The 14562-nt window shown below is 38.8% G+C and overlaps 2 protein-coding genes across 4 annotated transcripts in view; one reads left to right on the top strand and one right to left on the bottom strand.

Annotated features, from left to right (window-relative positions):
• The window catches only part of LOC149315734 (dolichyl-diphosphooligosaccharide--protein glycosyltransferase subunit 2-like), a 45492-nt gene extending 40436 nt beyond the window's left edge, over window positions 1–5056 (top strand). Inside the window, exons 17-19 of one of the 3 annotated variants that reach the window (XR_016280393.1) lie at window positions 360–446; window positions 3770–3809; window positions 4757–5056. Coding sequence is in view for 2 of the 3 variants with exons in the window: in XM_089513968.1 (XP_089370094.1) it covers window positions 360–411 (52 nt within the window). In the remaining variant the exon portion in view is untranslated. The remainder of the gene's footprint in view (window positions 1–359; window positions 447–3769; window positions 3810–4756) is intronic. The other 2 variants (XM_089513968.1, XM_089513969.1) reach the window with 2 other exon arrangements.
• Window positions 5057–6021: 965 nt separating this feature from the next.
• Window positions 6022–14234, bottom strand: LOC149315733 (pituitary adenylate cyclase-activating polypeptide-like). Its single transcript, XM_089518522.1, has 5 exons — window positions 14155–14234; window positions 11174–11305; window positions 9178–9282; window positions 8174–8305; window positions 6022–6295 (listed from the first exon to the last, which is right to left on the bottom strand). Exons 1-5 carry the CDS (start codon window positions 14232–14234, stop codon window positions 6226–6228), a joined length of 519 nt encoding a protein of 172 aa, XP_089374648.1. The 3' UTR covers window positions 6022–6225.
• Between the last annotated feature and the right edge of the window lie 328 nt (window positions 14235–14562).

The following is a 14562-nucleotide window of genomic DNA, read 5'->3' as shown; positions in this document are numbered from 1 at the left end:
CCAGGGCTTCTAGTAACATGAATAGTTAATCAAAATTATTCTTCAAAGCAACTGCTATGCATCAAGATCATAATAAAATAGTTATTTTCTCACAAGACAAGATTTTCCTTTTACTTTCACAGTCTCAAATAACCACTGATAACATGGTGGTGTTCTTCTAATCCCACCTGCCTGATGGAATAAATTCTCTTCTAAGGTGTTATGAAACTCCTTCATGCGCATCCATATTTCAGCGTTGCTGGAAGGCCTGGTTTTGTTGCTTGCATGTTTCTTTTTCTAGGTGTTGTTGGTTCTTGGAGCACTTTTGCTCTCCGCTTACTCTCCTGTCTGAAACTTTTATCCCTTTCTCCTTTTGGCAGGATCGCTGCAGAACAGAGCAGTAGGTTGGCAAAATATAGAACACTGCGGTAAAAGGGGGTTGTACTAGTGACCAGCTCTTCCTAGAAGTAAGGGTCTTTGGATGTTGCCTTTCTTAAGCATGCTAGCTGCTTCATTTCATGCTTATTGTTCACTTCTCTCTGTGCCAAATAAAATCTTAAGAAACTGCCATGCATATCTTTGAATCCTGGAAGAGTAATATTCTTTTAATTAGATGTTATTATTCAGATTATTCTCACTGTTTTCCAGGCCTGTGTTTTAATGGATGCACCTTTGCTTACTAGAGGTGTTAAACAATTTAAAGTCATTTTGTGTAAATCTACATCTTACTCAGATATGATAATAAGTAGTAGTAGCAGTTATCTGCCCCCTTCTTCCATTAATGGGCTCAGGCAGCTTTCCATGGGTACCTAGCTTTGGCAACATTGCTACTACATGCTTTGTCTTCAGACCATGCCCTGGGCTTTGAATGAGGTATGTGGGACCTTGCAATGTATTCAACAGTTTTAGAATTAAGCAAGACAAAATGCCATCATGTATGGTTTTTTCCACGTATTTGCTCTATTCAAATACAAAAGTCTTTAATACTAAAATGAGCATTCTGAGGAAGGGTACTATATACAATTGGACATGTGGTTCCCATCAGTCTGTTGTTTCATGATTTACCTTTGCTCACTTCAAGTATTGGTGCTGGGAAGGGAGAAAAGGACTTGGAGCAATGGACTAGAAGATAAGGTACAAGAGGAAGAAGGTTCACCACCTTTCTCTTGTACACTGCTTTTATTATTAAAAAGTAAAAGAGGGTAGTATGGATATCTGTCAGTCAACAGGTTTGATGTATTTGCTATACCTTGTTGTTTCTAATTAAGTCTTCACTTGGAATATTATTATTTTCCCCTTTTACATTTACTGTAACAACACTAGTTTCAAAAATAAACAAATACAGCTTCTTTTCACAGCTTCAGTTATTAGTCTGCTAAAGCTGTAGTACAGATATGTGGAATATGTAGCTCTCCAGATGTTGCTAGACTGCAACTCCCATTATTCAGCTCGTTGGCCATGCTGATCTGGACTGGTGGAGGTTGTACTCCAGCAACACCTTCCCCATTCTTGCTTTGGTGAATTGATCAGCCAATTAAATATTGTATTTTTCTTACTAATAGCAGGATGAAAGCAATGGGAGAACATTCTATTGTGAGAGGGATGAAAATCATGCAGCTTTCCAGAGGTTGTGAGATTGCAACTCCCAACAGTGTTGGGTGTATCACATTCCCAAATCTGTACTATGGGATTTTCTTATATGTGTGCTAGCTGGCTAGAAAGAAACAAAATGAAAACTTTTGCTGACCAAACTTGCCTAATTGTGTGTGTCTCCATTCTGTTGGGCTCTGTTGCTTCACTGACTGGACACCTCAAAGAAAACTGCTGGAGATGTTTAAGTGCTTGAACCAGCTGAGCTGTTTACTTTTTATCTAAGTTAAATTCAAAGTGTTACATCAGCAGTTAGTATCAGCAGCACAGGGATTGTACCTGAAGTCACGATTGTAGAACAAAAGTGGTATACTAGTGGCAGTTTAGGCTGTATCCCTATATTGTCAAAGTAGCAAAATAATCCCAAAGTAATGTAACAAAGGTTCTTGCATAGCTGCTGCTTTTCCTCTTTCTTTGTTTGTTTTTGCAGCCAGACATGCTGTTATTTGCAGACGTAAAGGATAATTATGGCGGGATACAGACCTCCCCTTTGCACCTGCCCCTTTCCTTGCCAGAGCGGGGCCTCAGCGTCCACAGCAGCAGCCCCAGAGGCACCGATCTGCCGCTTCTCCAGGTCTCAGGGAAGCGGCAAAACACTGCTTCCTCACGGCCTGGAAAGGGGTGTCCTTGGGGCTTCATGCCCCAAGGACAACCTGACAGTGGCGGGGAAACAGAGAAAGGGGCCACTCGGCCCCTTTCTCTTCTGTATTGCTGGCATGGCTGTTTAAAGGCCGCGCCAGCGATACATGCGGCGAAAAGGAGCTCCGTTTCAGAGCTCCTTTTGGCACTGCTGAAAGGGTGCCACAAGTGCCCTGCAGCTGCGCACGCACGTAATGGCCATGCTGTGCCGTTTGGCTGCAGTGTGGCCATGATGTCGTAATGGCGACGCCCATGTAGACAGGGCGCCGCCATTTTGACGCTGCGGTTACATGCTAGGGTTGCAGGGCATCTGTAAAGGACGCCCTGAGGCAACCCTAGCACGTATCCAGGCTGGCGCAAAGCGCTGGTCTGGATACCGCCTAGAAAATTTTTTTTTAGATTACAAAATTTAAGTTTTGAGCAATTGATGCTCTTTAAGAGCTTGATAATGTTATGGAAATCAAAATCATGTTGATGCAAATCATACCCAACTCTACTCAGGCTATTTCATGGTATTGGACTACCTCACACACTATTTGAATTTATGTTTTGCATGTTTCAGTTATGAAATATTCTCACATTTGACCCATTTGTTCTTCCTGATTTAAAAGCGAGGCTTGGACATTTTCTGCCACTATTCCTGATACATCTCCTTGAAAGCTGGGTGCCAGAATATTGAAATTTTACTCTGAGACAACCCAGACTTAATGTTGCTAAAATTGCAATTTGCATGACGTGAAGGCAACTATACTGGTAGATGAATCTTACTTCACTGGCAAAGGAATAGCATTCTCCGTATTTAATTCAGCACAACAGTTTATGTGCCAGATTGTGTCTTCTCTTAAAAGCTGTAAAGTGTGATGTTTGAGGAGGGTGCATTTCAGAGGCTTTGACAGGACTTTAGGAACACATCCATTTCATACATAATGATTTGGAGGCAGCTGATTTGATTTCAAACTGATGTATCTTGCAATTTTGAGCCAGGAGTATTTGTAACTAGAAATTCAATATGAAATCTTAGCTGCAGCCTTCCCTGTTTATTACTGGTGGGAATATGTTTGACCCAGAGACCAGATAATTTGGGCTTCAGGGATGCATTTTGGTGGTGGGTATGGCCAAGGTCACAGTGGAACTAAACCAAAATGAGCAAGAAGAGATGTAAGTCTTTCTAGCTTGTCAGTGTAGACAGCTTTTAAACACACAGAGTACATACCAATTTGCTGCATGTCTTCTCAGGAGTAATCCTCAAGCAACTTTTCCAGATTGCAAGCCAGAACTCATGTTTTATGCATAACCTTCTCAGCCTGCAAACCAGAGCTCATGTGGATGAAGGTTTTCCTCCCCAGTGTCTATAATGTTGGGGTAATACTGCCCTTTGTTGTAAGACTGTTTAAATGTTAATATATAGGTCATTTTGAGTTCTCTGTTGCTTGACAGTTAATTGCTATGTGTTGTGTTATTCTGTGGGCACGCTAAAAAAAATCCCCTTCTCTTGTCAAAGGAAAGACATGAAGCTATCAGTTGAGAGGTATTCTAATAAGGTAAAATAACTGAGACATCACGGCTTCCTGTATGCTTTTACATTATACCACAAATAAATGCAAATATTTGAGTGTGCTTTTTTGTTTGAAAAGTTGTAATGCAACAAGAAAGCCTTTGTGTGTGTGTTACTTACCCTTCATTTGCCTGGTAGCATTTTGTTCTGGAATGATTCCAGGAGTTTGATGCTTGCTATTTTCACCATTCAAACCTTAATTCCAGATCGTATTAATATGCTTTATCCTGTTTGGGGTTCATGGGTTAGCAGTGTGAAATAGAGTAAACACACGAAGGGGACAGAGTGTGTTAATTCCACCTTTTTCATTGTCTTCTGTAAATGGAGGGTAGGTTTCTTAAGAGGAAAACTTTCTCTGTATTTGGAGATTCTCCATGCAATTTGGAGCCCTGTAAAATCAATGTTTCTTTGAAAACTGAGGACAGGCCGCCCTTCCTGTTTAGAGGGTGGTAGAGGGGGTAGGGAGTATAATTCCCTCCCTCCGCATATGCTTACTGTTGCCACATAGCCTGAATAGGACTGTAATGCTCAGTTCACATTGAGAATATGAAGACATTTTAAATTTTGACATCTCCTCCTTAAAAAATCCATTCAGTTTAAGTGAATAAATCCATAGATTAACTTTTAATTACTAATTTAAGCCCACAGTGCTATACACACATAACTGGGCATAAGCCCTGTTAAGTGCTCAAGGACTTTTCACATCTGTAAATATCTGTAGGATGGAGCTATAAATACATGTCTTCACTACAGAGAATATTGAAGTAGAATTTTTTTGATATTTAGGTTCTGGCTGTATGTAAATGCAGCATGGCATATTTTAGCTTTATTTGGTTATCTCTTCATTGTGTCCATAAAAAATAATCAATTCAAGAAGATATGTTGTCTTCAATCTATAATTTAACTTAGAGAGTATTTTTTGTGTCCTCACAGAACACACTAATGTCAGAAGAAAGGAAGAACTGAAGGTACAAAGGAAAGGAGCCAAAGAAGAGATTGAAGGCCAGAAACTGAAATGTGGAAAATACTTCTGTGTAATGCTGGAAAGAGTCTCTTTTTACAGGAAAGAAGTGTTTTTCCCCACGGATTCTGTTCAGTGTCTTAAATACTTTGTATTATGACATAAAAACCTTGTCTACCACCAAGATTGTAGAAACTGATGGGCTCCAAAATTGTTGTTTTGTTGTTGTTTTTCTATTTTCTTTATCAAATAAAGTGGATGAGACAAATGGAGCAACTTTTGCAGCAAATACTGATTTGCCAAACCAAGCATATATAGTTGGGCTTTCCGACTCTTGTGTTTACCGAGATATACATTATTTTGTGAAATACTCAGGGGGAGTTTAATGGCGGAAGAAATTTAAGCCAGTCAAAAGCAAGTTATAATGTACTTTCTGGGCAGATTCTTTGTATACACCTGAGAAGTCTTTAGGAAAAAGCATTATCCTTTGAAATAGGTGCAGTAGCACAAGGAGCCAAGCTTTGTCTGCTGCTTCCCTTATTGCTTTACTAGATTTTGTGTTCTTCCTTGACATACAGCGCTTCATAAATAAAGGATAATAATAATAATAATAATAATAATAATAATAATAATAATAATAATAATAATAATAATATCTTACCCAGAGATATGCAACCTTTTTATTCCTAAGGGGGCTTTGCGGTTGGATTTGGAAGTTTGCAGGATATATTAGCTTTGATCTAAACCTTCCTTCCCAGTCATTTGTGATGTAGTGAGTTTTTCTTTTATCTTAAAAGACATAGGGTGGAATCTTACTGGGTATGTCCAGTTAGAGATAAACCATTAGATCAAACTGAGAGGTAAGTCAACATGTAGGTAACGGGTCTACTCTACTGAATAGTAATAATAGGATTTAGGCCACTCTTCCAAGATAATTGATTGGCTAGTGAATATTCCCTTGATTTTTATCACTAGCTCACAATACCAGGCAAAAGATATCTGCAGCCCTGAAATCTGAAGTCAGTACCATTATTTCTATTAAACCCTCATGGTCCACTCCCAGTCCATCAGTGAAGCTCCTGCCTGTCAGAGGTTTAGTCCTGCCATACGTTTGTTCATTTTCCAGTTGATCACATACCTCTGTATCTTAGCTCTCATTAGAGAAAAAAAGGATATAAAAATTTTGCTGTATATCGTGCCATTTTATTTTCAAACTGAACCCAAACAATACATTCACCAGTCTGTCCAGTCTAAGCAGATGTAGAGAACACACACCCTTTTTTTTTTCCTGGCAGCTGTGTATGGTAGACAATGGCATTCCTGACAATATCAACACTCACAGGTAAATACTTGTTTTCTTCCCACTGCTTCAGGAGTCAGAATCTTTCTAACATAAAACTTGAGAATGCCTTTAACCAGAATGAGATTGGAATAAGCTGATCTACAGTTCCATCAGCTTGGCCAGGACACTGACAAAATCCTCTAGATGGTTATTGTTGACATCTTGAGGCCTAGAAACAAGAGAAATAAGAAAGCTTGATGTGCCAATATTTCTGTTTATGTGGGGTAGAGGAGTACATTCTGGTAATTATACAGACTGTGGAATGATAGAATGATAGGAATAAAAGAGGCACTCGATCGCCATGGAAAGAGACACGCCATTTCATTTTCAATCCATCTATTCAGAGCAAACCTCATCCTACTGCCCACAAGCAACAAGATCCTATGGAATCTTATTCTATCATATGGAAAATCTGGTACAATAGTCTCTAAACCCTAAAATCTTCAGTAAATAGCTTGAGAGAAATTAGTAGACTTCCTTCATAATGCAAGCAGCAGTTTTTGAAGCCATGAGAGGCTAAGCGTTAAAGTCATTGGCTCCGATTCTATTGTGAGAAGATTTGTACCCTTTGCCCATCTGTAGCTGCTTATGTATTATTATTATGAGTACTTGTACCCCGCCCTTCGGCCCTAGAGGTTCTCAGAGCTTACAATTATTATTTTTAATTAGACAGTTCCCTTAGTACCTAAATGACTAATCTGAGGTTGATATGATGAGACAATGTCACTCATTCGTAAAGTTGATGTTTTGTAAAGAAGCCAATACGAAAAGAGGAAGCCACATTACAAGTGGATTGATTCAGTCAATGAAGCCATGACCAGGAGTTTGCAAGACCTGAGCAGGGCAGTTGACCAGAATGCTTGGAAGCCTCAATCAGAGGTTTACCATAAGTCAAAGGTGACTTGATGACAAATAACAAAATTTAGTACTGCCTTTTCTGTTTCTACTCAGTTTCCTTTTTTAAAAAAATGTGTGTATAAGTGCCTTCAAGTTGCCTGTTGACCTATGGTGACTCCCATCAATTTCATAGGGTATTCTTAGGTGAAGAATACTTAGAGGTAGTTTGCCATTTCCTTTCTCTGAAATATTTTTATTGTAGCAGGAAGCAGTGGCTGATGATCACAAGGTTGGCAATTCAAAACCCAAGTGCCACATGATGGAGTGAACTGTCACTAGCCCCAACTTCTGCCAACCTAGCAGTTAGAAAGCATAAAAGTGCAAGTAGATAAATAGGTACTACTTTGATGGGAAGGTAACGGTGTTCCATGTGCCTTGGCATTTAGTCATGCTGGCCACATAGAGCTGACTTTGGCAATCCTGGCTCCCTCAGCTATGTAATATAGATTAGATGAGCACTGCCCCCCACAGTGAAGCACAACTAGACAAACTTGTCAAAGGGAAAACCTTTACCTTTAGGATAATTAATCTCATATCCGTTTTATTATTTCCCATCCATTGAGCAGATGAAATAGACTGAAACTAAGTAATTCATCTTTGGCTATTTTCCAACTATGGTTGGCATTTTTAGTTGAGGTAATGGATTTGTAACCTAGAGTTATGGATCTGTAACACTGCATAGTCACAATCCTATGGCATTATTGCCATAATTGTAACTGCCCCTTCCAAACCCATCTTAACAGTGAGCAACCATATAAAGCAAATGAGATCTGTTCAGCTGGCAATCAGGATGCAGGAGAAAGATGTTTTCAGATGCCTCCCACCAGTGAGTAAGGCTCTCATAATCAGAAGGAGGATCCCTACTGCAGTTCCTCATTGCAACCATACTTACTGATAGGAGGGGCTGGAAACATACTTGCAGGTACCAAGCAGCAGTTGAACAGACTTATTTTGCTCAGTGAGGCTGCTGGCTGAAGATAGATCAGGGGAGGTTGAGCTGGGTGACGAATTCATTCATTCATAAATACATAGGCAATGTAAGTAACCATAATACTTTATATTTTATGGATGCATTTGATCTTGGAGGTACACAAGATTACAACATTGCAAAAACATTCCTTTGCGTATTCCAATGAATCTGCTTACTAACCTTTGATTCTGTAACATGGCTCCCAAGAAATTTCTCAGTACCATCTGTTGGTGGTAGCGACTGTCCATAAGAATGCTGTCAGAATGGCGCCTGGTCAAGAATTCATGGTCTTCATCTCCTAGCCTGTCTTCTCTGCAAAAGAGCCAATGTGGCTGTAGTGAATTGACACTACTCAGTTATGGAAATTGAAGGTTGATTTTGAAAAAGCAAGCTTTAACCTGAGACTCAGTGTGGTTCAGTGGTTTGAGTGTAGGACAAGGACTCCTGAGATCGGGATTTCACTCCCCACTTGCCAATGGAAACCCGCTGGGTGATCTTCAACAAGTAACACTCTCTCAGCCCCAGAAAACCCCATGATATGTTTGCTTTAGGGTCATCGTAAGTCAGAAACATCTTGAAGGCACACAGTAAGAAAAGCATTCACCTATCTTCAAGTGGTTAGTGTCTGGATAAAATGAGTACACCTAATTTCCCTGATATGAGGTACTAGCAGAAAGGTGCCATGCTAGCTGGACTAGCAGTGATTAGAGCTGGGCTCCAATACATTTGGAGAGAACCAGCCTGGAAAAGACTATTTCTCATGTATGGAGAAATGGTGCTATCCTGTCAGTTTACTATCTTTAAATGACACTGGAAAGTTATTTTTTTATTTCAAGAGGAAAATAGAATATGAATCCCTCTAGAAAATGACATGCCCAGATGTTTAGATGATAAAGTCATATGAACAGTTTTTAAGTTTTATACTTGGTGTTATCAAATGAAGCCCCAGATTTTCACAGGTAAGTGTGGATGGATTCTCCTAAGAGTTTTTCTTCAAATGCAGTCTTAGATGTTTGCAGCTTATGAATGGAATAAGCCTCACTTATAGTTAACTGGACTGTGGTTTTAGAGCATATATAAGAAAAAGTTTAATTTCAAGTGGTAAACTGGAATTATAGGAGCCTGTACCCTTGACAGATGGCTACCAAAATAATAGTAAGAATGAACAGTGATACTCCACTTACCCAAGTCTTTTCCCAACAATGCCCTGCAATAACTTTTGGGCTGATAGTTTGCCCCGGACTTTCCGGTAACTGTCAGTGAATATGGCATCTGCATGACGTTGTATTCTAAAGAAACACAAACTCACAATCATTGTGTTGCATTGGCTCTTTGTACGGCCGCATAACTCACAGAATCATCTGCTGGTTAGCTTCTCCCTTCACTTTGATGAAGCAACAAACATAATTTACATTTATTCATGAACATGCAGTCCATTAGAGTGACTGGGAAATGCTACTTGTGCTGGAGCATTATGTGTGCTTCTGAGTAACGGCAGAGTATGTGAAGAGGCTACCTTTGGGGGGAGGTGGGCACAAAAAATAGAAGTGCTAAAATAGTCAAGACCAATAGGACTCAACTGAACAAACTTGAATCAGGAGCATCAAAGAAATGCCTTTGGTGGTGGTTATTTTCTTCAAAAGTAATGCATCGTTGATATGATGATATTGCATTCTAACTTTCTTAAACCTAGAATGTTCCTGAGCCCATCAAGCAAGCATATGGAACCACGGCTACACAAAAGTACACAATGGATGTCTTACAAGTATAGCCTAAATCCAGCTTCCCAAATAGAGGCTGGATGTCCATCTGTTATAACTTGGAAGTGCTTTGTGAATTCCTTCATGGCAGGAGATTGCCCTTGTGGTCTCTTCTAACTCTATGGTTCAAGAGAAGACACATGTGGGATTTACGTAAGCCTTGACTTGCCATTCGGCTAATGAATGGGGTATTCAAGATGAGTATAGCGACTGGATTAAGGTTTATGATTTGTATATCATATTTTTGATAATATTGATAATATATGCATGCCGTTCTAGAATACCATTAGTGCTTCTTTCTTATATATTACATAATTAATCTATGTAAATCACTGACACAAGATGTGATCACACCAATAGTTTTCTCAACTTATTATTTGTCTCACTGTCCAAGACCCTTGCATGAAAGGCTAGGTTGCTGATGTATAAACTAGTGTTGTGCATTTTTTTTATTTTTTAAAACCTTTTAAGAAATAATACACTTATTAATATAATATTTTTAAAGGACATTCATGGAAGATCAGCCACCCTCCTTTTCTAGGACATGTCTTAGATTTAAAACTTCTGTCCAGGTGAAATTTTAAAATGTCCTCCATTATGAGGATGTCTAAGAAGCATAAATTTACATTTATATCAGTGTTTTTAGCTTTTATTTTGTAATGTTTTACACTTTTCTTTAATACCGTACATTTTTTGGTGCCTTGCCCTTCTTTGTGGTTATGATATCTGATCACCCCATGAAAAATGACTCCGCTGTTGGGTAAAATACAAAGACTATGGAACATATCCATGTTCATAGCAAGGCTCACCAAAGATATTTTGCTGTCCATGACTACCCAAATAAAAATGTATAATACCTAAAAAAACAAACCCAAATTATCCTGGCACATTAGCGAATAATCCCACAAGCAGCATTTGTCATTCCTGGCAGTAAAATTAGTATCAAAGTAGCTAGCTAACACTTCTTACACTTTTAAAACCCACAGATATGCCACCCGAGGAGGCAGATAGCAGAGCCAATCCTGGTTCATCAAAGACATTATGCCAGAAAATACTGTGTGTTGGGAATACTGGCAGCTGGGTCTGAACAAGAGAGGTGGAACCCCACCATTTCAAGGTGAGGTGCCCATCCTCATGTGCGTTGACAGAGTGCTCACTCTTGAGAAGCAACAGCACAAGACCACTATAGATTTTATACCCTGAGGAAAGCAGGATATTAGCCTAGAATCTCAGTGGTTCCCAAACTTTGATCCTCCAGGTGTTTTGGACTTCAACTCCCAGAAGCCTTAGCCAGCTTGGCCAAATGTCAGGAATTCTGGGTGCTGAAGTCCAAAAATCTGGAGGACCAAGGTTTGGGAATCACTTAGGAACAATCTTGCATTTTTTTGACAGGTAGATTTGGGGAGCTAATAACACCCACCTTTTCTCAGCAGGGCTAGTCAGGAAGTTCTCTTCTTCCTGCTCTTCCACTGAGAGATTGTGGCTCTGCACTGGGCCACTTTCTTGCAGCTGAAAGCTCACTGCTTTGCCAGAAATGGGTAGTGGACTGTACCTAAAACAGGAAGCCAAAAACAATACTGCAGGCACTCAGAATAATCCTATGTATGCGTTTTAAATCCATGGTATATTGACAACAGATATTGCCAGACAATCCTGCAAGGAGAGTGGAGTATTACCTATGAAATATGACAATACTTTGAACATGTCTTCTTTTCTCACAATGATTGTTTGTTAAATGTATTGGCCACACTTTCATCCAAACCCCCCCACACACACACACACACACATTTCAGGATCGTATTCACACAAAATCAAATATTCAGCACAATGAAAAAAAAATAAAGTGTAAAAGTCAGTGCAATAAAACAGTCATTAAATAGATGTCAACCAGGTGAAAATTATACAGTTCTATAATCAAGACCCACCAGTTGACACAAGACACAATTATCAATCAAGACATGAGAGTAATTCAGGACCTTTTTAGTGGTGGGATCTTTGCCATCATGCCCCAATATGGATATTAAACGTGAGTAGAAATCATCTACTGAATCTCCCTCAGGGATTTTTTTTAAGGTCCAGGAATATAATTTTGCTGTTTTGAATTACAGCTTTCAGGATCCCACAGTCAAGATAGCCACTGCTGGCTGGGGGGATTCTGGGAGCTGTTATCGAAGAAACTAACTTTTTCAACATCTTAATATTAACTCTGTGATAATTCTAACTGTTGGTAAATTAGTAAATCTTATTTTAGTTTCCCTAATTACCTAATTACCAGTCAGCATCCACTGCGATCAACAGAAGTCTGTTCCTTTGTTGATTGGGAAGCAACTAACATTCCCATGCTTTCTCATGCGTACTTTGCATTGTGAAAGGCAGATGCAGGGTCCCTACTGCAAAAACAAAAGTGTCTTATGTGTGGAGATTAACAATGTCCACAGCTGCCATAAAGTTCAATAGCCAGTGCAGAGAGATGGTATGGTAAATGCTCTAAAACTGTTCTAATACACACATTCTGATATATGGAATGGAGAGTCTTGCATAACTGATGAAGTAAAGAAATAAACTGGAAAGAAATATTTATTAGGAGATAGAGGTACTGACCTGGATAGATAACTAATATGGCTTCAATAGAGGACATTATCATTTGGGGACAATTGGAAGTATAAACAGGGATTATCCCATGAAAATTGTGCATTTGCAATTAAGATTTTCACATGACGTTGCAATTAAACAGCCATTATCCTGGGAATATCCCAGGAATATCGCGCAATTGCAATTAAGCTTTGCACACAACGTCATGTTGAAAAGCGGTTAAAGTGGCATTAACCCATGAATAACCAGGCAATAAACAGCAACAAATTATTCATAGGAAAATCCCCAAAATGCTTTCTTACTGTTTATTGCCTGGTTATTTTCTGGTTATTCCCGGGATAATGGCTCTTTTATCATACTGTGTCTGAAAATATTAATTGCAATTTAATAGTAATTGTGCAATTTTCATAGGATAAACCCCATTTAAACTTTCAATTTTCCCCCATGTGATAAAATCCAGAGCTAACTTAAGAAAATGCTTGCAGTTTCTTTTAATTGTATGCCTTGGTCTTAAGGATTTTCACACAGAGAATGTTTCACCCAGATTATCTGTTTCTCTGACACATAAATTGTTTGTGGCTTTCTGATAGCAAGGAAAAAGGACTGAATTGTTAACCTGGAAGGCATCTGTAGAAGGCTAGTATATATATTTACCCTGGGAAGCTAAGCTAAACATCTGCAAACAATGTTGGTTGGATGGAAATTTGCCCTGGCAACATTTAGATATTAATATTAGAATGTACAGATATTAAACTCAGGATCCCCTATTCTGTTCACATTCTGGTCTATTAATATATTTCTTAGATTGTATGCCATGGGCAGGTTTACTTGATCTATTTTATTGTTTGTATGTACAATGCTGTGTAAATCTACAGAGCAATAATAATAATAATAATAATAATAATAATAATAATAATAATATCAGTATGTGAGATAGGAAAGCATTTCTTTCAATAAAGTTGGATTCTTGATTCACTAAGTCTGGTCTTCTAATTTCTGTTGGAGTCACTGGGCAAAGAAATTCCTCTTCATTAGTATGTTTCTAATTGTTTTCCACAGAGTCACCATGATTCCAAGTCAACTTGACGGCAATTAACAACAACACCAACAACAGCAACAAGTGGCAGATGATTTAACCTGGCCCTGTGGAAGTCACTGCTTCAGTGAATTGTGGGGAAAAACCTTGTAGCCTTTCCTAAAAACAAAGGAATCATCAGATCTTGATCATGTTCAGTCACAAAGATGGAGGATACATTTGTCATGAGTCATTCTATGCTACACATTCATGTGTTTCTTTACTGAAACATAGTGTGGTAGCATAGTCTGAAGCATAGTTCTGAATGGTAATTAAAGGTCAAGTCAAAGGCACCTAAGGAGATTGCATCTACTTGATGGGAAAGGAGAAGAAATAGCTTTCGAGACTGGAGACAATCCTATTGTTACATAGAGTGAAATAAAAGGCTTTGCCTTTCCAATTAATAAGGTCAAACTAGATATTAAAAGGAATATTTATTTTCTCTGATTAACTAATTTCCCCCTTCTATAATAAGATTTGCTTTAAGATATGTGCCTTGACAACAAATTATACCTGTTTTACCTTCCAAAAACAAAGCAGGCTAAATACAAGATAAACAATTGAGAAAAAATGACAAACAGATGTCTGTAAATGAACCCTTTTTCATTTAAAAAATGACCATGTATATTGACCAGTTTGACCTCTACTGTCAGCAAAACTTTCCTAAACTTTTGGATCCAACCCAATGTTTGTTTAATTGAGTGGGCCAGAGGATAAGTGTGAAAGTCACCCACCGGAGCGTTGGGTAGAGAGGAGACGAGAGGGAACACATGAAAAAATAGAGGAAGAGAAGGAGAATAGCCCTATCCAGCATTCTTCACTCTTCTAGGGCAATCTGCAAAAGGGAAAGGAGAGGAAAAGGAGAGAATTGGGATTCATTAGAATTGCAAAGACAGCCTCATATGCATCCTTGGAGACACAACCATTATCAAGCTGGTGGGTTTTTTTCCCTTTCTTCTGTTTTTCACAGCTCTGCCAAGACAACTGAGTCCTTGTTTTTTGACTTCAGTGAACCATCAGACAGTTGCTGAGCAATAGTGTTCTTTCCAGCTTCCAAACTAGTAGTGTATCAATTAGGGAAAAGAAAGAATCAACATCCTATTTACAGCATCTCTTGTAACCAAGCCAGACTTCCTAAGGGA

Source organism: Sceloporus occidentalis, unplaced genomic scaffold, assembly GCF_023333645.1.
Source record: "Sceloporus occidentalis isolate IW3139 unplaced genomic scaffold, rSceOcc1.0.p SCAF_3, whole genome shotgun sequence".
Taxonomy (NCBI): domain Eukaryota; kingdom Metazoa; phylum Chordata; class Lepidosauria; order Squamata; family Phrynosomatidae; genus Sceloporus; species Sceloporus occidentalis.
Note: the sequence above shows the minus strand (reverse complement) of the source record. Positions and strands in the feature narration are given on the sequence as shown.

What these genes read in the sequence shown, in the direction of transcription:
- LOC149315733 (XM_089518522.1), bottom strand. Translation starts at nt 14,234, where the DNA reads ATGCTGGATAGGGCTATTCTCCTTCTCTTCCTCTATTTTTTCATGTGT. An exon ending in CCTCTCTACCCAACGCTCCG is followed by an intron (nt 11,306 to 14,154) that starts GTGGGTGACTTT and finishes TTCCTGTTTTAG; the next exon opens with GTACAGTCCACTACCCATTT. An exon ending in GCCATGTTACAGAATCAAAG is followed by an intron (nt 6,296 to 8,173) that starts GTTAGTAAGCAG and finishes TCTTGTTTCTAG; the next exon opens with GCCTCAAGATGTCAACAATA.